The sequence below is a fragment of the Triticum aestivum genome, chromosome 5A (assembly GCF_018294505.1).
Source record: "Triticum aestivum cultivar Chinese Spring chromosome 5A, IWGSC CS RefSeq v2.1, whole genome shotgun sequence".
NCBI lineage: Eukaryota > Viridiplantae > Streptophyta > Magnoliopsida > Poales > Poaceae > Triticum > Triticum aestivum.
The window spans coordinates 691785499-691812004 of NC_057806.1; the positions used below are offsets into that span (position 1 = coordinate 691785499).

At 43.8% G+C, this 26506-nt stretch overlaps 1 protein-coding gene across 1 annotated transcript; it reads right to left on the reverse strand.

Moving 5' to 3' along the window:
* Positions 1-1602: 1602 nt before the first annotated feature.
* Positions 1603-12287, reverse strand: LOC123101815 (cis-prenyltransferase 4, chloroplastic-like). The gene is made up of 4 exons (XM_044523096.1): positions 12244-12287; positions 6922-7135; positions 6781-6848; positions 1603-2053 (listed from the first exon to the last, which is right to left on the reverse strand). The coding sequence occupies exons 1-4, from the start codon at positions 12285-12287 to the stop codon at positions 1603-1605; spliced, it is 777 nt and encodes a 258-aa protein (XP_044379031.1).
* Positions 12288-26506: the final 14219 nt, after the last annotated feature.

The following is a 26506-nucleotide window of genomic DNA, read 5'->3' on the forward strand; positions in this document are numbered from 1 at the left end:
GACATAGGTTGGGAGAAGGTTAGGGCCTGGATGAAAAAATGTTCATGTTTTTGAACTTTTTTTGCTTCTTGAATTTTTTTTTCGTGAATTTGAACAAAAGTTCCATGAATTCAAACAATGTTCATGAATTTTTAAAAAGCGTTCATTGCTTCAAAAAATATTCATGATTTCCAAAAAATGTTGGTCTATTCAAAAAATGTTCATGAATTTCTAATAAATATTCAAACCAATATTCACGAATTTCAAATTATTCAGACTTTATAAAAATATCACAAAATTCAAAAAATAATCACCAATTAAAAAAAATATTCATGAATTCAAAATATTTTCGTCTAGAACAAAAAAGTTTTCTAAATTTAGAAAATTGTTCCTGAATTTTTTTCATAATTGTTCACCTATGGAAAAAAGTTGTTCATGAGTTCGAAAAAATTATATGCAATTTAAAAAATCATGAATTTAAAAAAAGGTTCATATATTTGCAAAGAGAACAATTATAATAATATGATGAATTTTTTTGGAATTAGAAAAATATTCACCGAGTTGTAAAATGTTCGTCAAATTTGGAAAAGTAAAAGACGAAAAAGAAAAAAAACAATAAAATGACAAAATGAAAGAATAACAAAGAAATAAGTATGAAGGGAAATAAAAGTAAAAGGAATAATAAAAATATAAATAAAATAAAAGGTGAACATAAAAAAAAGATAAATGAAAATGAAAAAAAGAAAGAAAATGAAATAAGCAGAAAAACCTTCGCTAGTATGCCATGGCTAGCCAGGTGATCTACATCCCCGACTCGGTGCCTGCACAGAATCTATTACAGCCTGCAAATTTCCAGGCGCCTGAAGAATATCTAACACGGTATATAACTCATTGTGTGTGAGTTATAATCTGACGGTGTTTAGGTCCTTCTCTCCCCTATGATGATATGATGAGAGAGGATTCCGGTTTTCAATTCTTCCTTACTATACATGTAAAACTGTATGGTATAGATTAATTGGTTGGTTCATTAACAAATTGCAGAGGAAGTGTACCTTATGATGAAACCTGTGGGGCAATGAAGATAGAATGCCCCTCGCCGGTACATGGCGTGACACTTTCGTTCATTGATTCGATCTGCCCACATGGCCACCGGTGTTGCATCTCCTTCTCAGACAAATGTCATGTCATCCCACTGCCGCTTCTGGAGCAGTACACTTTCACCATGTACGAAGACAGCGGCCATTCCATCGATTGATCATGCTTGTTGGGCTCGAGGAAGAAGAAGACGATGTGGTGCTGACTAATGAGATATTTATTTAACATATCATATGTGGAGGGCTGTATAACCATATTGTTTGTAATGACATAAATATGTTATTCATAAACAACAAATTTATTTACCAAACACATTCAACACACAAATAGATACACTTAAGATAGTCTAGGTGAAGATTTAGAAGCCTGCTCCAGCAAGTACAGCAGACTACACCATTCCTCGTGATGGAAATACTTTGAAGGTAATAAAAGCCAAACATAAACACAGAAGATACAAGGTGGAGACAGAATCTACACCATTCCATGCCGGGTAACTCGCACCGTTATTTTGCTCTTTTATTTCCAGGGCTAGAGTTTTCTTTTTCCAAAACGCCTGTCTCTGCTCTGGAAAGACATGAGTGCTTGGAGATATTCAGCCTCCCCGAAGTCAGGCCAGAGCGTGTCAGTGAAAAAGAGCTCCGAGTACGCCGACTGCCACAGCAAGAAGTTGCTGAGCCTCAGTTCGCCGCTGGTCCTGATGAGTAGGTCGGGGCAAGGGAACTCGTCTGTCCAGCTCGTCTGGAGCTCATCGGCGAATAGTGACTCGTCGATGTCCTCCGGCCTGAGTAGCTTGCTGTGCACCTTCCGGGCAAGCTTCCCGCATGCTTGCAAGATGTCCGTTCGTCCACTGTAGCCGATAGCTAGCATCAGGTCGAGCTGTGAGTTGCTACTTGTTTCCTCCTCGGCGTTTTGTGCAGTTTTCTGCAGATAAGTCGGCAGCCTTGAGCAGTCACCGATTACCCGTAGACGAATCCCTTCCCTGCAAAACATAAGAATCTCTTCTCCGTTAACATACGAGCCAAGGATTATAGAATTCCTTTAATACTTTGTCACTCCGTGTACCATACATGGTCAAAACAAAATTTAAACTGATGCATAGTTTATCTTCAAAATTTTGAATTCTTTGAAATTTTGATTTATATTTTCAGTTTCATGTAAGATATAAATTTGTTAGCAAATCACATGGATTTTCCAGTGAATGGAAATCACTCATGTAAGTGGAACTTTTGCAGAAAATAAGGTCGATCTATGAAATTTCCAACACCTATTCAACATTGTTGAAATTTCCAATCCCTTCACCCATCCTATACAACATTGTTGCAGATATGCTGGTGGTGCTCATTGGGCAAGCTAAAGAAGCTAGCCAAGTGAGTGGTCTTATTTCACACCTATTGATAGTGGGTCCCACTTTTGCAGCATGCCGATCACACCATCATATTCATGGAGCATGGCATTGAGAAGGCTAGACGCATGAAGTTAATTTTGTATCTGTTTGAGAAATTGTCGGGCCTTAAGATTAACTTTAAGAAGAGAAAACTTCCTACTTTGGGAAAGAAAAAGCAAAGGAGGATCGGAACATGAATCTCTCTTTGTTTAGTATCTTCGTGTTCCAAATCATATTGAAGACCGCTTCTGAAAGAAGTTGGAGGGATAAGCTCATATCTTCTGGTGCACGTCTATCTCTTATGAATGCGGTCCCAACAAGCCAACTTATGTTCATGTTGTCTTTTCAAGATAACCAAAGGGGTAAGGAAAAGTCTAGCTTTTACCGATCTAGAATTTTGTAGCAATCTGATGAAAATAGACTGAAATGTCATTTGACTAGGTGGGATGTTAATTGCAGATCAAAAGATCAAGGAGCCTCAGGGTGGAGGAACCCGAGAATATTGCTTAGCAAATGGTTGCATAAGATACTGAGAACGGGGTGTGGCACAAACTACTTAGAACCAAGTATCTCCAGTCCAAAACTCTGGCTGAAGTAACTGATCCGAGTACCCTCCACTCCAATATAAGATCAATATGCGATGGCGAAAACAAACTTTAAACTAATGCATACTTTATCTATAAAGTTTTGAATTCTATGAAAATTTGATTACTATTTTATGTTTAATGCAAAACATAAACTCGTTGGCAAATCAGATGGAATTTCTAATGAATGGAACATGTTAAGATATAAATGTATTGCCTAGTCTCTTCCATCAGATCGGTCTTTTGGTTGCATTGGCTAAAGTATGCACTTCTACATGGTATCAAAGCCAAGAGATCTTAAGTTCAGGACCCGGCTAACACAATTAAATTGCAGCCCACTTTCGGTCACATTTAGGCCTGAGAGAGCCACACATGAGGGAGAGTGTTGACGTATAAATGTATTGCCTACTCTCTTACACCAGATATATATTTTGGTTGCACTAGCTAGAGCATGCACTTCTGTAGAACCTACTCGTTAGTGAAACTTTTGCATGAAAAAGGCCGATCCATGAAATATCGGTTCAATTGTGAGTACTAAGCATGCAGATGAGTTTCAGGTTGGGTTCATCAATGCATCCCATCGATGTACCCATGGTGGTACTACGCCACAACTCCATCCACCGTCCATTCCACAGCTCCACCATCCAACGGCTATCACCTAAAATGTTATTAGCGACGTCAACGTCCTGCTGAATGCTATATACATAAATAGTTCATCTTCATTAAACATGCACACATGCCACCTCATTAAAGGCCAATCACAACTTGCATGAATTTTTTTTCATCATTAGTTGATCCATGCACATATCTCATCTCACACATGCCACCTCATCAAAAGTCTACTCAACATGATGTTATTTTTTCATCATATCATGTCATTTATTTCAAATATGTTGTAATTACACAATAATAAAATATACTAATATCTAATATTTAGTTTTAGTTCATATATTGTTAATTTAGTTATGCATGTTTCATACAATCAAATCGCCGAAAATATCGCAGTTGATTCCCATAGCAACGCGCGGGGTATTCTCTAGTGAGTACTCCCTCCGTCCGGGTTTATTGGGCCTCTTAGCAAGTTTGCTCTGATCTGTTTTTGTAAGGCCTCGCTAAATATGTGTGTTTACTTTCCTCGATCAGCTCCGCCGAGCACGCACACGATTGGACTGCCGTTTCGGCTTCATCGCTGCATGCGGGAAAACAGCAAAGTACCAGCTGTGAGCAATAACTGCCTCGCGCTGTGGTTGGTTGCATGCGAAAGTAAAGCTGGGCAATTAGCTGCTGTGAGGCTTTGGAATAACTGCAGATTAATCTAATTGGCTGCTGCTACTTTCGTAAGTCACGGATGGTTACCAGTAATATTCTTCCTTGGTCCTCGTGCCGTGGCTAACAGGCCCAATAAACCCGGACGGAGGGAGTACAATGGTAGAGCATGACAGCTAGCATCCTAGCACGTGGAACATTAAATAGTGTATTCATTTTCAATGTGAATTTTAGTTTTTCAAGGGAAATTTCCATACAGTGTCCTCCTCCTTTCTTTTTTCTTCTGCTATCAATTTTCAACGATAATTGTAATAGCTAGCACTAATTTTAACAAGAATTCCAAATTTTGTTTCTTCTACTATCATGGAGGAGCGCATGCTGCATCCATGCAATCATAGCTAGCTCGCATGGTGTTGTAGACTGCTACTCCCTCCGTCTAGGTGTGTAAGTTATCTTAGATTATGCACCGCGATCAAGGCAAAGGAAAAAAAGGAGGGAACTTAATGTTTATATGCTAATCAATAGTATTGCATGCAATGAACTGACCACTGCACGTCATGTTTGGTAGTCTCAAGTAATTGAAAGCATACACACCCCACATCTTTTATTGGTTGATTCATTGATTTATGTCAAGAAATAATAAACTATGTGCAAGTTAATGCACCGTGCCTAAATGTTTTGGGATTATTTGGTTTTCGTAAGGTGATTTATACACCTAGATGGAGGGAGTAGTATATGATGCATCTTTGCATGGAGTGAGCAAGGCGAACACCCAAGGCGAACACCAATCCTTTCTTTGTACATGAAGCTGACGCAGCGCGTACGCTCACAATAGGTACTTATCCAGTTATCTTAATCCCACTGCTTTCCCAAGGAGCCTACTTACTCCTCCAACCCACGATTTCCATCCATCGGTTCGGAATAGGGGGCAACGCACCCAGCAGTCACCAGATCCTGTCTCCTTTACATTTTTGTATGCCTACAAATATTTCTTTTTCAAAAATCTCCATTTGGAATTGAAGGATGCTAGTTGCTTGGGACTAAATCGACCTCTATAGCTCATTATTTCTCTTGATCTAACGGACCTGGAGTCACAGGGTTTCCATGTTTGCATGAGATGATACTTCTCCCTTCCAAATACACATCCTTTATAATATATATTCTTGTGGGGAATACTTTACAACATTGACAAGTGACAGCGTGCTCATAGGAATAGGGTGTGCGTGTGTGCTTTCATAAGAGTGAGTATATGCATTTATATATGAACACTTTACGTCTGTACCATGTTAAAAAAAACAAGATCTTGCATGTAATACTTTCTCTGTTGTTGGAAAATGGTTATACAGCTGGTATATTTCGCGGTATTAATGTGACGCTGCTAATGCTGGTAATTTTTTATTTCTACATACTAATATTGAAACAAATATAAAAATTCCTGCAAAAAAATATACAAATATAACATTATTCGCAAAAAAGAAACAAATATAAAATGTGTGATATGTTGTGAATACTTATGTGGAAGGAAGTTTAATTTTCTTATATGTGTAGGAGTTTGTAAACAACACAACATTTCTATTACAAATTCTGAATTGGTATAATTATATCGTCTAAGAAATTTGTTGTGGGGTTTTTTTCAGTTGGAATTTCAGATAACCGTCCGATAGTGAAGCCTGATTTTCTTATATCGTCTGAGAAATTTAACTATTTAATCTAAGCATCTAGAAAAGTCAAATAGAGCTCATGTGCTCATATGTTCACGAGAGAGCTCCCTTGGCCCAGTGGTATGTCGTGTAACCTCGGTTCTGAATGCAGCAGCCTAGACTCGGACCTGTGACCTTCGAAAGAGGCTGAAGCATAATGACCACTCGGACAGGAAGTGCTTTGTGTGTTCAATTGGTTAAAAGTTTTATATTATGATGCCAGTTTTTTTAATTCAAAATTCGTTTGAAAATTTTGGGCTACAAAATTCTGGAATTTCGAGAATGTTTGGAAACCGGTCTTTTTCGGCTCCACACCTGGAAAATAACGAAATTGAGAAAAAAAACTTTGATTGTAGTAGACTATAAGTTCTTAATGAGTCCAAATGTTTTAACCTACACAGTCTGTGAGATAAAAAGATATTGAATTGACCGATGAATCCATAAGGGGTGGCGGTAGCTGCATGAGCCGTTATGTACTATACTATCTTACAACCAGCACTGAAGATTGAGGAGATGGTTGCACGGGGTTTCTTCGACCAGGCTTGATGGTGATCCATTAATAGGATATTTGATAAACTCATAATACGTACTAGTATCTTTTTTAGTGCCCGGTTGCACCGAGCTTTGGTACGTACTAATACTCTTTTTGTTTGGCTTGTTAACGCTTTTATATTAGTTTATGAAGGGAGTACATGATAATTGATATATTCGTACATGATGTTAGAGGCCGGAGTAAACCCTGTTTTTTGAAAGAGAAAAAACGTACTACTACCTTAAAAACTGGGCGACATTGTCCTGGATGAACCGGTTGTACACGGCCATGCAGAAGTCAACCTCTTCCTGCGAATTCCAAGAGTTAATTAACAGTGTTATGCTTACTCAGAAGAGACTAGGAGTAGCAGTATATATATGCCTTGGGACGGTCCCAGTTCTGGTGGGAGAAGGCGAAGGCAGTGAGCACGCGGATTCCCCGGGCGCATGAGAGCCGCACCGTCTCCTCCAGCGCCGGCTGCAAAGCCGCGTGGCCGGCCGACGTTGGCATGCCCCGCGCGCGCGCCCACCGCGAATTCCCGTCCATGATCACCGCCACGTGATGCGGCAGCGACTCGGCCACATCATCATTTTTGCTTATGTGGCAAGTAGTTAATGAGGAGAGAGGCAAATAGAGTAACATAATATGTTACCATCACATAGCGGTTTCCAATGCATAATGAGTCTACAAAGTAATAAATGAAGGCAACTATGTTACCACACCTATGACACTACCCACTATGAAGGTAGTAACATAGACTAGTAACATATGTATGTTACTAGTCTAAGTTACTCCCCACTATGACCAGCCTTAGTACATCAACCAAGGAGGAGGGTCTAGTGAAGTGCTAGAGAGTACTCCTATATTAATGCTTCATGCATGGCCTTCTCACTCCTTTCATGCATTAGTTGATTCCACATGGAGAATCAAAAATTTGACAGACTTTAATGTGGACAAAAGTATATTATTTGCATATTCCCAAAACAATGAGCCTTACAAGTACTAGAAAATTTCTGGTTTTGGATTGATCCTTTGAACCCGAAGGAAGGGAGTACGTAGCTTGATATCCACACTTTATTGGAGTAGTCAATACATTAGCGATACAAACGCTTTCTCATGAATTAATGAGCCATGCCCGGCAACCTACTTCATCTGCAGAGGCGGACCTACGTTAGCTCTCCCGGTGTCACAGGACACCGGGTAAATCTCGTGCTTACCCTATATGAGGTTCATATTTATGGGCTGGACACCCGTAATTTTTTGAGCTGGACACCGGCCAGCCCAGCGACTAAGCAGCGAGGCAGTGCAGCCCACGTAGACGTAGGCACCAGCGGTCAATGCCCATCCGGCTAGGTAACGTATGCACACCAAGACCTAGGCCTAGCTAGCTAATTAGCTGCCGATCGATTAATCGATCCCTGTTGTTTACTCGTATCTCTGTACTACTGCTCGCCTGTTCGGCTTCTAGTCTTTCTGGTCTGTCTTATCTGGTCACGGCGTCGCCCTAAACCCTAAACCCCCTCCGCCGCTCGGCCAGATGGCCAGTCGCCACACCACCCAATTGCCAGACTCTATCATCCCGGCCTCTCCCGCTCTTAGCTTTCTGGAATTTTGATTTTTGATTTTTGAAGTAAGCAAAGGTACGACGCCCTGCACTTGATACTAATTGTGGATCTCTCTGACTCCGTCAACTATCCTCAACTATCAGTAGGCATCCCAATTCTATATAATTTCTGTTATCCCAATTGTATGGTTAGGGTTCTAAAATTTAGAGGTAATACAATTGGGAACAAATTGTTGCGATTTGCCAATTTCGGTTAGTGATTCAAATCCAACTGGATTATTTCTCAACCACGTGCGCATGGCAGAAGGAAGGCACAATGTCCAGTAAGTTTAACTCCCTAATTGTACAGTTTAATCAATATGCTTATTTATTGTTTCTATTCTTGCATATTCGAACACAGATGATGTAACTCATTGTGCATTATTTCGAACACAAAAATCGGCAAATTACAGAAAAAATGATGGAAAGGACGTAGAGGGTTATCTAAAAAGTAATGCTCGTAACTTAATTTATGAATTATTGCGCAAGTTCATTTAATACGTAATAAGTTATTTTTTATAGGCAATCAGGATCTATTGCCGTATGTCGTCATCCTATTATATTTATTTTCATTGTTTGGAGTTTGCATGATTTAGTGTTGAACTTCACATAATCAATTAGTATTTCAAGTGGAAGTGAAACATTTCATTTTGGGAGGGAATATTACTGCCATACATTTTGAGTTGTCAAGTGTGCTATCATATATGATGTACACATGGACACCGGGACATTTTTGTTCTGGGTCCGCCCCTGTTCATCTGGAATGGGGATGAGACTTGCCTGCTCCCTGCGCGTGCTCCCATTCGTGCTGCCGCGTACGTGACTTGATTGGGTTGGAACAAAATAAGGCCCGACCCCAACCCCTTAAAATCAGGGAGAAGATGATTAGATTAGAAAGAGAAAAAAAAAAGACAGCCGTAGAATGAAGTAGGAGCAAGGATGGGAGCATGGGGAGGGAACAGGCAAGCTGGGTCCCTGGAATGGAACTGCAAGCAAGTCTGTGCACTCCTCATGGCAGAAAGAAACATACTTCCTCCGTCCTTAATAGATTGTACTTTCAACTACTTTGTTAGAAGGTCAAATTATCTTAAAGTTTGACCGAGTTTATGTAAAGACATATCAATGTTTGTGAAATTAAATAGGTATTATAATAAAAATATATTTTATCATGAATCTAATCCTACTAACTTGATGGCAAAAATGTTGGTGTATTATTGTATAAATATGGTCAAACATAAAAAATTGACTTTTCAATTAAGTTGAAAGTATACATTTTTCGCAAAAAATATATATACACTTTTAAGGACGGAGGGAATTATTCAAAATATGTACACCTTCCTATTATTACATGTGTGATCTGGACATTCCTCCCGTGATATCCTCTGATGGAAAGGTATTTTCTTCGGGAACCTCTGACACGGAAAGCTAACGCGTGCCAGCGAGACAGCCCAAGCATGGATTTTTTATTGGGGGCGCTAGCCGGTTTAGTGTGCAAGCATGCCATAAAGAACGGTATGTGGCAAGTTTGAATATGTTTTTCTAAAGCAACCAATGACAAATCTTTACTTTAATCAGGAGGAATTCTAAGGCTGATCATAATGGGAGTAACTTAGAGAGTAACATAGATGCCATATAAGTAAAAAATATGACGTGGCAAGTACTTAATGAGGAGAGAGACTAATAGAGTAACATAATATGTTACCATCACATAACGATTTCCAATGCAAAATGGCTCTACAAAGCAATAAATGAAGACATCTATGTTATCACGCCTATGACACCACCCACTATGAAGATAGTAATATAAACTAGTAACATATACATGTTACTAGTTTAAGTTACTCCCCACTATGACCAGCCTAAAGGCTCCCTAGTTAAGCTAGTCATAATGGGAATAACTTAGCTAGTAACATAACACATCCCAAGACAAGTTTGCTTATGTGACACCTAGTTAATAAGAAGAGAGGTGTTTGGAGTAACATACTATTATGCTACCATCACATAGCGCTTCCCAAGAAATGTTGAGTCTATAAGCTAATAAATGCAACCACGTATGATACTACTTCTATGACACTTAGGACTATGAAGGTAATAACATAGACTAGTGTCATATGCATGACACTAGTCTAAATTACTCCCCACTATGACCAACCTTAGGAGGAATTCTATGAGCATGGTTAATAGTATAGTCAACAGCCGGCTATATGAATTTGCCATGTCATTTATAGTCAATCTTACGACCCACTCATACAATAGTTAGCCGTACTAGTACTAGATCATTAATATATGACCCACATGTTTCTCTCATAAAGGGTCTTGGGGCTCGAGCTACAGCCGGCTGTAAGTTTGTAGCCCGCTTCTCTTCTCTCTCTTCTTTTCTCTCATCTAATTCAGCAAAAATATATTATTTAAAGTCTTGCAGCCCGCCTACATCACCCTATTGTATTTGCTCTAAAGGCTGTCTTGGTCATTCATTTTTTAATGCAACACATACACATATACACTCACCATTATGAATGAACACACACACTCTACCAGCCCTATGAGCACCTCTGAGAGACTGGATCAACATAACATCTTAAGATTGACGAATTCACATATTTTACTATTGGCGGTTTCCTTTGGAAAACGGTAAACCTCTCCATCCCTAGATGCACATAACCGTATTAGTTGATTCAACACGCAGAGTACAAGACATAAAAACTAAGGCATGATATAAATAAAAACATATGGCTAAGTCGACTTCCATACCAACGTCTTATAAGATAGGATAACACACTCATGCCGTCATCTTCTCGTTATGCGGAAAAGACGAAGACAAGGATTTTCATCCCGGGTGCCAAGACCAGCCAATGCTTGAAGGCCTGAACATCGGCATGAAGACAACATCTTCAACAAGATAATGAGACGAAGTATATCACTATTGAGTCCCGACCAATGAAGCCCGGAATAAGAGTTTTCACCTCAGACATGAAGCGGTGTTCCAAACACCATCTTGCAAATGTATCTTCAGATAGTTGTGCAAATAGCAGAACACGTATTTAGTGGAGGAGGCCACACACCTCCGCATTGAAAATATTAGGCTGAGACGGCACTCGCGTCTGACATGCAACACCGTAGCTAATGCACGACCACCGAGCTCCCGGTCTAGCGCGTGCACCCCTCTACTAAAATGGATTGATCCAGCCGTAGGGTGGTACCCGCCACCACCACCACCATCTAAAAGCATATTCATCGCTCAAGCCCTAGGAATCCTCTATCACCAACCAGATCTAGGCAACGATACCAAAATCTACTACCACGTGGCCATCACAACCACAATGACACTGCCAGCGCCAATAACATCCGAGGCCGGCTTGATGACCCTAACAAAAATATGATCCACGTGAGGGGTGGTCCTGTTTTCAGGCAAGCTTTGCCCGCGAGGCTCGTCCGGTGGTGGTGGGGTGAGAATGGAGGGAGGAGATGGTGGCAGCGACAGCTAGGATTTGCCCGACGTGCCCCTGAAGCGACATTAAGGCTACCTCCAATGCATTGGTGCTTACATAAGGTGCTCAACACATTAAAAACTTTAGCAACTAAAACCCTCAATGCATAGGTGCTTAACTTGTCTTTTTCTTTTTTGCGGGTAGGTGCTTAACTTGTCGGCGCTAAGCATCCTTCATTTAATGATTTTGTAACTAAAGCTTTTCATGTATTGACGGGTTTCTTTCATTTAAGTGTCTTGCTTAGGTTCTCGCACTTGGTATTGTTTCTTCCTAGGGTCACCACCACTATCTCTCTCCTCTTAATTACATTGCCACGTCAGATATTTTGCCTATATGGCAGTCTTAGCACCTGTATAAGATGAAGCATTGGGAGATGCCTAATCTTCACCTGTTTTCGCTCCCCAACCGCTAGTAAAAGAGAGTTTAACGGGTAGTATTCATTTGATCCAACGGTCATTATGAATAAGGCAAAATTCTCCTCAAGAACATAGTGGTAAATTTCTATGAGAATTAATTAAATTAGTTCCCTCCGACGCCGCCCATTCGTCCGCCACTCCAGACGCACATCACGCTCCAAGCAGTGCGCATCGTCAACACGACCTCCGCCCATGCCGATGTCGTTGCAGGTCGCGGCCTTCCACGTCCGCGGTCGTCATGGTAGCCGGCGATGCCATGCTAGATGCACTGCAGGGCGTCGCCGAATTCGACCTACTCGAACCTTGGCGCCCCCTTCTCCCTATACCTAGGAGCAACGAGAGTAGATCCACTGTTGTCGTGGCCGGATGTTGTCGCGCATGGCCTGACCAGCGGTTCTTGCAACCCGTTGTACGCGATTGGCCACTAGAACTAGTAGACGTCTGGTTAACAATCGATCAGGGTCATCTTGGTGCTAACTTTGCATGTCTGTATTCGAGGCCAGCTTCTTGTGATGCGGGTGTCACGGGGTAACATGGTCAGTGAACTCCGGTGACTTGGGGAATAGTCCTTCCCAACACGACAGACCCGAGGAATTGGTTCCACGACGTCCTCGCTGTGGCTGGCCCTTCCGTCAACACACAACAGAAACAAACAATGCACTACCAAAAATGCCCCTAATTAATTAATATACTACCAAAAATTTAGTGTAGTATTGTATCGTCTGAGCCGTCGAACCACGAAAATAAACGGCCCAAATTTGATTGATGTATCGTAAAAGGACTCCAATAAAAATATAATATATTATCTCATTGGGTTTTTTTTGAGCATCAGTACAGACATAAGCGCTCATATACACGTGCATACACTCATCCTTATGAACGCACACACGCACACCCTACCCCTATGAGCACCTCCGAGAGAACGAGCCGGCATATCATCTTGAGATTTACGAAGTCACCGTAGGCGCCTCGTCGTCGACGGGAACGTCTCCTCCCACTGAAAGCGCATCGCCGGAAATCCTGGAATAAATACAGGAATAATGCGAGCACCAGGATTTGAACCCTGGTGGGTTGGGAATACCACTGTCCACCTAACCATCTCAACCACAGATTGGTTCGCTTATCTCATTGGGTTTGGTATTCAAGCAAGAGTTTGTCCCTTTGTTTGGCCAACTTAAATTGGGTTGGCCAATGATTCTTGCTGTGTTTGGTAATACAGATCAGCAGCACGTGTGACGTATCATTGCTTCCTCTTTTCCGATAGTATAAGAGGCAGTATCTTCCATACACAGTATGATTGAATTATATACGAATCTTGATGACAATGGTACATGTGTGCGTGCTAATTAAATATTCGCTTTCCAAGTTATATACGTACATTCCTATTTGGTATGGTAAACGAATTACTTCCTCTGTAAACTAATATAAAAGTATTTAGATCATTAAAGTAGTGTTTTAAACGCTCTTATGGCATGTATAATGGTGCTATCTTAAGAGTGTCACGTAGGATCAATGATGAGGTAAAAGAGAGATAACTCATAAGAAAATACTTGTCTTCTCTTATCTATTATATACATAAAATAGAAGTCAAACAAGCCATCACATTGGCCCATATAGATTAAATTATCTTTACCATCAATATTAGAAATCAACGGTTAAGATATAAAAGATATAGCGTTACATACAAAAATATTATCGGGTACAAAAAATTGAACATGTCATGTCTCACGTACGAAAAGTCCACCCCAAGGAAAGTACCGCAGCAATATAATGAAGAGTCCAATTTGAGAAAAAAACATAAAATATTATCACGTACGAACAGGTCCACCCTTGACAAAACAATTTGAGTCCAACTTGAGCACGTGCAGGATTATGCCCGTACGCGAATCAACCTGTGGTTGAGTTGGTTAGGTGGACAGTGGTATCCCCAAACCCACCAGGGTTCAAATCCTGGTGCTCGCATTATTTCTGGATTTATTTTAGGATTTCCGGCGATACGCTTTCAGTGGGAGGAGACGTTCCCGTCGACGACGAGGCGCCTACGATGACTTCGTAAATCTCAAGATAATATGTCGGCTCAGTCTCTCGGAGGTGCTCATAGGGGTAGGGTGTGTGTGTGCGTTCATAGGGGTGAGTGTATGCGCGTGTATATGAACGCTTGTGTCTGTACTGATGCTCAAAAAAAAGGATTATGCCCGTACACATTATGAATAAAAGGAAACATGCGGGCTGCTCTTTCCAGGAAAAAGAATGCGCATAAACTGATAAAGTACTAGAAAAGATAAAGGACAGTCTAGCGTCCTCTTTTTCCTAAAGAAAGATAGTCACGCTCTCCCTCAATAAAGAAAGTCTCACATTGCACCTATATATGCATGAGCTAAACGATGCGATCGTTAGACGTTTTGAAGACTATTGGAGCATGGCTTGGTTGGCACAAAGTTAAATTGGGCAGGAGTGCTCGCCGGAGATCTGGGATGACAGGACTACAAAAAGAAGCATGGTGCTAGCACGACAACAACGTAACTTGTGACAAGGCCCATCTCGGAGGCCGTCGATATCATGGTTGCAAGCACGAAGACAACACCAGGTTATCGGCGTTGTCGGCCATCCGTACAGTCAATTCAAAAGATTGCGTTAGCGCTCGACATCAGGTGCTAGCACGACAACAATGTAACTTGTGACAAGGCCCATCTCGGAGGGCGTCGACATCATGGTTGCAAGCACGAAGACAACACCAGGTTATCGGCGTTGTCGGCCATCCGTACAGTCAATTCAAAACATCGCGCTAGCGCTCGACATCAAGGTCGCAAGTATGAAGACTCGGCTAGGTGTTGTCGGCCACGGCCAGATAGTCACTTGCATAGATTGCGCCGTCGAGACCGTAATGGGGTGATGCACCAGTGCGATCAAGGAGTTTTCCTTCTCTTGATGATGAGGCGCTTCCTCGGCTCGACATCAAGGTCGCAAGCATGAAGACTCGGCTAGGTTGTCGGCCACGGCCAGATAGTCACTTGCATAAATTGCGCCGTCAAGACCATAATGGGGTGATGTGCAAGTCCGACCAAGGAGTTTTCCTTTTCTTGATGATGAGGCGCTTCCTCGGCCTACGTGACCGCGGACAATACTATGGGTCAAATGAGATGCTACTCTGCCAGTCTATGTAGTACAACATGTCAACACCATTGGTGATTGCAGTGCACTCCACATATGAGAAGCATCGATGGGTGCATTGCAGGACATTCAGGTAGTTACACATTCTTGATTGCTTCACACGTACTTCCACAAAGTCTTCTCATCCTAGGAAACGTTCCACGTATAATCTACAACCATCTGTTTGAATTTGAATGCATAAAAGACATGTTTATACATACATGTGTACCCGGACTGGGCAACGCCAATCTACGACAAGCAACGGCGGCTTAAGAATTACTAGACAAGAACATTATTTCAATTGGAGCTTCAGATACATGCATGCCAAGAATGCTAAACGGCCTGCCGTACACGTCAAAGACCATAGATGAGGCTAATGAAACTTACTCCGAGGTCACATTCATAGTAGCTAGGTCCATATGTAATAATCCTGGCTATTATTATTTATCAGATTGCACTTAAAGGTGGAGATTAAAAAGGTTGTGATAAATCAAGCATAGACGTGAATAATTATCCAAACTATGAGTGCATGTGAGCAATCGGGATAGAATTCATCTAACAAATATTCGGGTTGCATTGCATGTGCTATGGTCATAAGCGGTGTCAGCAAAATACCAGGTTTGGGTTTCACTCCTTTCCTTTTTTTTCATGGATGCTTTTCCATTCTTGCACCCGTAGATTGAAATAGAAAAGCCGCACCGTCATTAACCGGATGTGACGAGAACTTGAATTTAAATATGATCACATTTAGTTTATAAATCTTTCCCATTGATTAGTACATTTTGTGTTTTTTAATATTTCTCCATGGTAATCTTAAATATTGTTTGACAATATCATTTTTATGGTGACATGATCATTTTGTGTGCAGGAAAGTTTACAATAAAATCAGAAGAGCAAAAACTGGCTAGATGATGCAATTTTGCAGAGCATGTGAAGCCAAATCCCCCTCACGATAGACATGGGAAACCCACTCGAGCATATAGCAATTTATATCCAAGCCATAACAGATTGGATTTGGGAAAATGGGCAAAAACAGTGTGTAGTCGAAATTATATTTCAAGCTTATGGGTTTAAAACTTTTAATGTAGCGGTTTATGGAGGTGACACTGAACAAATAAAAGTAATTTATATGGGAGGGTAAATAGAACCACTAATCCATTACGCACACTGATGAGATGTCGTTTAAGGAGGCTAATAAGAGGGGGTGTGCTCTCTATACGCGCGCACGTGTGTGTGTGTGTGTGAGAGAGAGAGGTTTAACTCATAAAGATTAAAATTACTACACATAACACTATCCATGGAGTGCCTACATACTTCGCATCGTGATTGAACTAATAAAAAAATCCATGTGTCTCAAAGTTATCAGTACAATTTCCCTAACGAAAAAACACCTTTATACTCGGCTAATTTACCAGACAAAGGCATCACCAATGCATACACATAAGTACATGCATTCATGGACTATATGTTTCAACGGAAGATGTACCTTTTCACAAATACATATTTAAATTTAATCAATCTGTATTATTCGTTATCAGTCAAAAAACCTTCATTAGCTTCAACCCTTTTTGCATGAAGTAAATTAGTTCAATGCATATTTTTTTTAAACTATAGTATGCAATGTTTTTTTTAGAACGAAGGCTCGCGATGAGCCCGGCTTTAAATTAACAAAGCCATCAACCGGCCAGGAATTACAACACAGGAACAAGCACAACGGCCGAACAATACAAGGGAGCACCCTAGGAAGCTTACAACTCAACGCCGAATACTAGCTCAAAACAAAAAGAGAAGCCCAAGCTAGTACACGCCGCCGACCGCAGCAAACAAGAACCGAGAATTGCGAGCAGCATGAGCACAACGAGGACCTGCAGTAACAGAGTGAAGTTGTGGACATGATCGAGTCCAAGGTTGGAGGAAATCAAGCATCTTCCTTTGCTCTCGCCGTAGAGGGACCCTTCCCTCTCGCCTTGGATCGAAAGGCGCCGCCGACAGACATGAGAGACGCTCACCCTAGAGCAGGAGAGATGCCGTCCTCGAGTCCTGGAACAGTCACAGAGCACATCCTCCTAGGACATGAGCACACCTCATCTGACACACCGAAGCAACCTAGGACACCTGAAAAACAGCGGGAAAGCCACCGGGAGGAGCCACTGAAGGACGAGCAGCAAGGACATCAGGAGAGGCCGCAGAACGACGAGGAGCAGGAGTCGTCGGCCGCTGAAGAGAAACACCGGGCGTCCACGGCCAGGGACGTGCTGCTACTGCCGGGAAGAGGAACCCTATCCCCTACCGCCGGATCGCAGACGCCATACCGCCGGAGCTGAGCTAGACACGCCACCGCCAAGGAGCACCGCACTTGAGGGGAGCGGGGACAGACTTCCCTGCGAGCCAGATCAACCACTGCCACCTGATAACCAGGGCCGCCCAAAAACTCCACCTTTGTCGCCCCTCACCCGAACGCACACTCCCCAGGCGGCGCCTCCAAGGAGGGCACGACGCGCAGCGCGCCGTCACCGCCCAATCCAAGAAGGATTTTGGGCTTTCACCCGGGAGGGGAGCGGGGGTGGATAGGGTTGGGATCTCAGCTGCACCTCCAAGGAGGAAGGGCGGCACCCAAGGGCGTCGCTGCTGTCGGGCCGGACCAGCCGACCAGTGGTTTCCCACTGTCCAAAATCGCACCACCGGGCACCCATCCAGACCAATCCGGCGACCGAAGCTGCTGGAACCGGCAAGGATGAGGGAGCTGAAGGGGAGGGGAGTCGAACCTCAGATCTGACGAGGAGGGGGACCTCCACGCCGCGGCCGCCACCCGCCGCCGTCCCACCACCCGCGTGGTCGGGAACGGCAGCTAGGACGACCGACGGACGCCGCTAGCCGGGAGGGCGCCGCCGCCGCGCCAAGGGCCGCCGCCCCAGATCCGGAGTCCTCCGCCAGGAACGGAGCGAGCAGGGCCTCGCCGCCACCGTCACCGGCGACCGCGCATGGTTTGCCGGCGGCCACCTCGGGTGGCGACGAGGGGAAAGGAGATGAGGGGTGGCGGCGCTGGGCGGAAACCCTAGTCGCCTCCCGAGTCGCCTGAGCGGACGACGCGGGGGCTGCGGGGGGGGGGGGGATTCGCACGGAGGTGATTCCGGACTCGATGAGGCCGCGGACGCCGGCGCGGGCCGCCTGAAACTCGGCCAGCGCGACCGCGGCGTCGTAGTCGTCTGCAGCCCTGCAATGTTTATTTAATCTAAGAGATATTTAAAATGACAAAATATAGATTCTAAAATATGAAATTATGAATAAAAAATCAAGGGCACACATGCATACACACAAGTACATATATCCTTGGACCATATTTGTGAATTGCAAATGCTTTTTTTCATACATACATAATTATATTTAATGGTTCTATATTTTTCGTTGTAAGTCAGAAAATAATATGAGTTTTAACGCACCTTAAGAAGAACTAAATGGGCTCAATACATAATTGTGAAACTTATGATAGTATGATGTTTATTTTAAAATGCAAAAGTATTTAACACAACAAAACATAGCTTTAACATGTCAAATTGAAACTGGAAAAATCTAGCCGCGCAAATGCGCGGGTGACCCCGCTAGTTTAAGAGAAGACAAGAGATAATCTCTTAGCACAATATGTCTCATCATGTTTTTAGGAATTGCTAGTTATTGAAGATAAGGCTAAGAGATGACCCATTGTAGACTTTCTTTTTAGTCATCTCTAAATTACATGCAAAACTTAAGATAAGACTATCTTATCAACCATTGTACATGCCCTTATATTAGTTTACAGAGGAAGGATTATGTTGTAGCGGTAGTCTCAGGTGATAGCGATAGATGTCCATATATGCTTTATGTGGTCTTTTGTGGATACTGTCCCGCAAAGGCTAGCTGGGAGGGTGGGCCGGTCAACCGGTGTGAGCTCCAGATTGACCGCATCCCCACCGTTTGATGTGTTAATCCCAGCAATCAGATCATCCCCCTCCCCCCTCCCTCGCGCTTCATCCCTTCCCCCATTTTCTCTCGCTCTGCGACATCGCCTCTCTCAAATGTGTTGGTGCACGTGGTCAATGCACCCCTACCCCGTTCGTGTTTCTCCAGCCACCCCCGTAACACGCACATGGTTGTCGCCCCCAACTCGGTTCTCCCTGAGCACTGACGCTGCATCCCGCTCTGCCTTTGTGGTAGCATTGGTGATCATTGATTGCAGCTATGACCGGAGTCATTCATAGCATTGACACCATCGAAGCACATGTTGATGCACCATCGACTCGCCGCCGCTCGCTGTGCATCGTGGCACACCTTCTGCGGTTGTGCTCGTGTGGCCCCTTGCAACACCATTGTCCCGGTCGCACCTTCCTCCGTTAATGATTGCAGCTCCCGTTGTTGACCGTCCCAACACGACCGCGGCCCGCTGGTTCCAGCACCGTCGTGAGCTGGACGCAACATGACTACAAGCCAATTGTAGCACTGCGGAGTCACTGACCGCAATCCAGTTGCAGCACTGACGCCCCCAGCAGTTGCACAACACCATCATCGCTCTAGCCAGAGGCGGCTTTATCTCTTCTGCCCCAGCCATTGCAAGACCGATACTCACCTTCACTGGTCCTAGCAACAACGATCTCTTGTTCCACCAATGGCACGCGTTATTTGCAACATCCCGCTGCGCCAAGGCATCTTCCGCCATCATCGCGGTTTTGCTTATTGCCAGTTCTCGCATCGACAAAGGCTGGTCGCAGCTTTGCTCGAGACACGGCAGCAATGGTGATGTAGTCATAGCTCCCCTACCCGCCCCCTCCCTCCCCCACACACGTCTCGTAGTCTCATTGGCGACGTACCTCGTAGCTTGCGTGTGTGGAACACCGGGAAGCCTCCTTGACAACTCTCTGCATGCAACACCCAACGATGGAGATAGATCTTGGGCTTGTAGCCTCGCCAGTGATGTGACCCCACACTACTAGGGAAATGCTTATAGATAGGACATCAGTAGTAGCGCTGGAAAATAACAAGCGCTGCTGCTAATTAGTAGTAGCACTGGTCTCGGGCAGCGCTACAAGTAATGCTTTAAGAATAGCGCTGGAAATGAAGAAAGCGCTACAGATAAGTGGGACCCAATGAGCCCACCGACGCTAGTAGCAGCGCGGCCCAAAATAAAGCGCTTGCTTTGTCAACACCGCTACTGCTAATGGGCCCCACTTAGTAGTAGCGCTGCTCCTGACAAGTGCTACTACTAAGCACCATAGCTATAGCGCTGTCTAGAAAACAACGCTACTGCTAGAAGTGGCTGGTGCCACCTTTTCACCCGCCCTCTTCCCCTCCCCTCCTCCCCCTTTTCCCTCTCCCCCTCCTTTGCCCTCTCCCCTCTCTAAGTTAGTTCTCCACCATTGTTGCCCTTCTTCTGTCTTCCTTCTACCTCTCTTCTCTCCTTATTAATGCCCCCTCCACCATAATTCTCCTCCATAAATGGCCTCTCTTCTCTATCTACCTCATTTATTTGGCTCTCCCTCCTTCCATACATATAAATCTAGCTAGCTCATCTCTCTACCTCTCCATTAGTTAGCTATAGTCATCTCTCCTCCCAACAACTATATCTAGCTAGCTATTTAGCCATCCACACTTTCGATCGTCCCTATAGGTAGCGAAGGCCTCATCTAATTGTGACCGATCTCTATCGGGAGATAGGTGAGTTCAAAAGTTGTGCATTTCAAGAATGGGAATATGTGTGTTTGAGATATGGAGGGATTTGTGCGAGTGACATTGCCCCTGAGTTGCTTATGTTTTGTCGAAATGTCGATTTATTTCCGTTTCGGTGAATTTCGAGCAAACTCGATATGTCCTATTTTTAGGCAAGGTCATGCCGTGACTTTGATGCATACATGCATTTTGTTTATAACCCTTTTGCTTGTTATACCGTGCAGTCGGTCATGAAGGTGAGTGGATGGAAGGTGGAGCGATACTTGCAATCCGCGGTGATGGACATGTATGCAAATAATCGGACTAGGATTAGATGTCCGTGTACAAGATGCAAGGAGTCCTTCTGGACCCTTTTGATCGTGGCAGTTTGAAGGCACCTGCTGATGAATGGTTTCATGGATGGCTATACTCGGTGGATAAGTGAAGATGATGATGAGGACGTCCACATGGCAGGGAATAACAACATGGGGCTAGACGAAGAGATGACTGATCGACACGAAGACGATTGCGCCGGACATGGTGGCGGCAGAGAAGATTCCGGACACGACGAAGAAGAGTCCGGACATGGCGTAGAGGAGGTGGCGGACTACACGCCGCAGTCTTCGACGCTACTAAGTTCAGTCGTGCAGGACCCTCATGTTCGAGACCTCCTTTGCAAGAGTACGACTAGCGAGATAGCTGCCTCTAGAGAGGAGGCCAAGCTAGTGCAACTTGAAGTAGACTCGAAGACTCCATTGTATGATGGTTGCGATCCCGAGGTGACCCGCTTGAGTTTCACGCTCGAACTTCTAAAGACGAAGGCCAAAAACAAATGGATAGACAAAAGCCTCGATGAGCATTTGAAGTATCTACATAATAAAGTTCTTCCTGCAGGGAACTTGTGTCCTACTAGTGTCGAGGAGGCCAAGAAAACCATTTGCCCTCTTGATGTGCCAAACATTAGATACCACACATGAATCAATGATTGCATCATTTACCGGGGGGAGCACGCAGAAAAAACCAGCTGTCCAGTGTGCAATGCTTCTCGATACAAGAAGGCAGGAAAGAAAGCTCCTCAGAAAGTTGTATGGTACTTTCTGATCACTCCCCGTCTGCAACGGTATTTCGTAGATCCTAAGGAAGCAAAGCTGATGCGCTGGCACGCAGAGAGGAAGAAGCCCGACGATGTAGATGATCCGAAGCTGAGACACCTCGCATATGCTAGCCAGTGGAGAGCATTCAACGCCAAAATGGATTTTTTTGCAGAAGATGCAAGGAACTTCATGCTTGGTGCGAGTACCGATGGCATGAATCCGTTTGGAAACCAGAACACCAACCACGACACATGGCCCGTCTTTGTATGGAAGTACAACCTCCCCCATGGAAGTGCATGAAGACAAAGTACATACACATGCATGCTAATTCAAGGGTCGAAACAACCGGGACATAATATTAACCTGTATATGGGGCTTTTGAAAGAGGAGCTAGAAACGTTATGGAAAACACCAGCATGGACATGGGACGCCAGCAAATGAGAGTATTTCTATATGAGAGTTGCGCTGATGACAACGGTGCACGACTATCTCGGTTACGGGTACACCTCAGGCCAGGTGTGTCACGGATACTGCGGATGCACGAGGTGCATGGATGATACAACATCTCAGCAGCTTACGTCAACGAAAGATGGCGGGTCTGGGAAAATCGTGTACATGGGGTATCATAGATGGCTCAAGAAGGATGACCCGTGGAGAAAACGTGGAGATCTATTCAATGGTTTGGCTCAGCATCGAGGACCTCCACGTAAGAGGACTGGTGCCGAAATCAACAAGTTGTTGAAAAACTAGGAACAGTGCCCCGTGCCGGGGAAGATAAAAAAGACGCCGGAGCTGCTACTGAAGGTATGGAAAATGAGGTCTGTTTTCTGGGACTTGGAGTACTAGCCCAATCACGACACACCTCATTGCCTTGATCAAATGCATATCACGAAGAATGTCCTCGAGAGTTTGCTTGGCACACTGATGAACATGCCGGAGAAGACCAATGATGGGCCGAAGGCAAGGAAAGACTTGGAAGATTTGGAGATCAGGAGAGATCTCCACATGCCACCCTGTAAAAAGTTGACGGAGGAGACGGAGACAAAGGAGGGGGAAAGGGGCAGAAAAGTGAACAATAAGGAGGAGAATTATTGCGCCCCCTTCTTGCTTCACCTTAATTGCGAAGGAGATCGATCAATTCATCAAGTGCCTTACAGGAATCAAAGTCAGTTCCGGTTACTGTGGAAAGATAAGCAGATTTTTAGACACCAAGAAGAAAAGGTTCAGAGGGATGAAGTCTCATGACTGTCACATGATGATGATGCAGATACTCCTGGTTGCCATTAGAGGGATAATGGACAAGCATGTCCGTGACACGCTTACTTGTCTCTACAACTTTTTCGACGTTATCTCTCGAAAGTCCATCAGTGTGAAGCAGCTCCGAAGGCTACATGAAGAGATCATTGTCATACTATGTGAGTTTGAGATGTACTTCCCACCCACGTTCTTTGACATCATGGTGCATCTATGTATCCACATCGTGGGCGACATCATTGACCTTGGGCCGACATTCCTTCACAGCCTGATGCTATTCGAGAGGATGAATGGGGTCATTAAAGGATTCGTTCGTAACATGTCCCGTCCCGATGGGAGCATCGTCCAGGGGCATCTGACGCAAGAGTGCATCTCCTTTTGCGAGAATTATATAGGCGCCGGAGACCCTGTTGTAGGTTTGACCGTCAAGAAGGGCCATGAGAGGCTCGGAGGAGAAGGTCATAACAACGGCCAGAGGGAATTGCACGTGGACTACTCGGATCGATGAACGACATTGAAGGGGCTAAATTAGTAGTGCTACAACATCTAGATGTGGTAGATGATTATGTGACGCTGCACAAAGAAACCATCACAAAAAAGTACCGTGATAAGGGGATGTGCAAGACGGGTGACGAAGTTACTGTATAGCACAACACCACTTTCTTGCGTTGGTTCAAAGAGCATGTTCTTGCTAATCCCCCGGAAGAGGGCAGTTCGGGTGGATAACTCATACACGCCTTAACACATGGCCCCGCGCCCAAACTCGCGACCTGTCAGGCATACGATATCAACGGGTAAACATTCTACACGGAGGCCAAAGACATGGACAATGATTACCAGAAGTCATGAGTGATGATTGAATGTGTGACTGGCGCCAACGGCACAACTGAAAGATTCTATGGAAGGGTCGAAGAGATCTGGGAGTTTGACTACGCTGGAATGCACGATGCGACGATGTTCCGTGTCAAATGGGCTAAGGACGTCGTAAGAGAAAACAAGTATTTCACTACCATGTCTATAACCTATGCGAAGAGCATTACCGTGAACGTTAACGTCATCGCCAAAACTGAGCCATGGGTACACGCTAAGCACGTGACATAATGCTTCTTCATAACCGACCCGACCAATCCCAGCCGTGTTGTTGTGAGGAGAGGCAAAATGAGCATCGTCGGAATGGATGGAGTCGCCAACGAGGAAGACTATGACCAATACATCAACCCAATGATGAAAGATGATGATGACGATGAAGCATACGTGAAAAGAAGAATCAATACTACATTACCTAAGAAAGATCGTACTCCATGGTGCCGGAAAAGTCAAAATGAGGGGCTCAATTATTCGACAACAAACAAGAAAGGGAAGAAGCTCAATGTGAAACGTCGTCGACGCAGCTGAGAAACCATCATTTATATATATGTATCTATTTTGTGTACGCACTTAAGTAACCGTTATCGGTCAACTGATGTATACATCGTATCCCCTTCAATTACTACCACATGCATGGTTTCGGTGATATTCATGCAGTGTGGGAGGGAGACGTTCTCGTCGACTACGTGCAAGGCCGTCGTCGGGAGAAAAACAAAAACAAAAGGGAGAAAGCAATACAAAAGAAAAAGGAAAGGAAACAGAAAAGGAAAGGAAAATAATAAAAAGAAAATAAAACTAAAAACTAGAAAAGAAAATTAATAAAAAAAGAAAAGAAAAATAGAAGTAGCGCTGGATTAGAAACCAATGCTATAGCTAAGTTAACTATAGCACAAGCTCCTAATCCAGCACCACTGCTATGTGTATTTTAGAATATAAAAAACTAAAAATTGGAATAGTTAGAATCCCCCACCGCGCTACTACTATTTTTAGTTAACCCCCCGCCGCGTGGGCTTAAAATTTCGCCAAGCCCTTTGCCCCCCTCTCCAGCTCTCCCCCGACTCCGTCGCTGGCCGTCGCCCCTGCCCGCCATCGCTCGATGCGGTCCATTGCCCGAGCCCTCCCTCGACTTCACCGTCTCCGCGCGGGCCCTCCCTCGACCTCACCGCCATCACCCTCTCCCCTGCCCTCGACCTTGCCGCCACCGCCATCTCTCCCCGACCTTGCCACCGCCCCATAAGCCTCTCCCTCTCCTCTCCCCCGCCCTCCTCTCTCTCTCTATTATGAACCCTAATTAGGAGTTTGATGTATGAACCCTAGGAGATGAGATGTTGCTGTTGTGATTAGGAATGAGGACAGTAGGGATATTTTTAGGACAGTAGGAATTTAGTTTAGGGCAGTACCAAATTTAGCAAATTTAGCGAAATTAGCAAATTTTTGTTTAGGGCAGTAGCAGAGCTGGAGAGCATTTAGGATAAAAATTAGCTAGGGCAATTTAGTTTATGGTATATAAAATAGCTATAATTTTTTTAGCTACAAATAAAGAACAGTAGCAAATTTTTTTAGCTATAAATAAAAAACAGTAGCCATTTTTTTAGGAAATTAGCTAGGGAAAATTTTCTAGGTATATAAATTAGCTATAAATAAAAAATAGCAGGAAATTTTTTTAGGAAATTAGCTAGGGAATTTTTGTAGGTATATAAAATAGCTATGAATAAAAAACAGTAACTCCCTTCCTAGACTTTTTTAGCTATAGACAAAAAAATAGTAGCAAATGTTTAGTGAAGTCATTTTGCAAATGTTTTTGGTTTTTGAAAAGACCACTATTTTGCAATGTGTAGTGAGGTCATTTCACTATGTGTACTTGCTTTATATATGTGCTCCTCTGATGCTCATATGTCATTGATGTTATATGATATATGTCATTGATGTTATATGATTTTGCAATGTTGGTTGAATGTCGAAGAATATTCGAGTGGCCTATATTTTGCTGGAATGTTGATTCATTTATGTCCCGGTAAATTTCAGGCGTTCCATATGTCCACTTTTTAGCAAAGGTCATGTCGAAAATTACCGTGAATTTCGGCATGACTTGTGTTGAAATATGGAGTGCCCGGGATTTACCGGAAGGGGAATGAATCAACATTCCGACCAAATATAGGCCCCCTTTTCTCTTTATTATATCTTTTATTTACAATTGTTGAATAGGAAACATGTCTAGCCACGCCGAAGCCGGGGTTCTAGTCACCTCGAAGAAGACCCCATCAAGGTAGCAAATCATTATTTCGATTACCTAGACGAACACTAGTTGCGGGTGTAGTGTGGCGGCAGTGGCACCAACCCCGACACCGCCGCCGACACCGGCACCGACAATGGCACCGACACCGACACCACCCCCGAGACCGGCAACGATGCTGCCAT

Excerpts from the sequence above, each read along its gene's own strand:
- LOC123101815 (XM_044523096.1), bottom strand. The coding sequence starts at position 12,287 with ATGACGACCGCGGACGTGGAAGGCCGCGACCTGCAACGACATCG. Across the intron at positions 7,136-12,243 it reads CGCGACCTGCAACGACATCG|CAAAAATGATGATGTGGCCG; the intron begins GCATGGGCGGAG and ends TTGCCACATAAG. Across the intron at positions 6,849-6,921 it reads AGAACTGGGACCGTCCCAAG|GAAGAGGTTGACTTCTGCAT; the intron begins GCATATATATAC and ends TGGAATTCGCAG.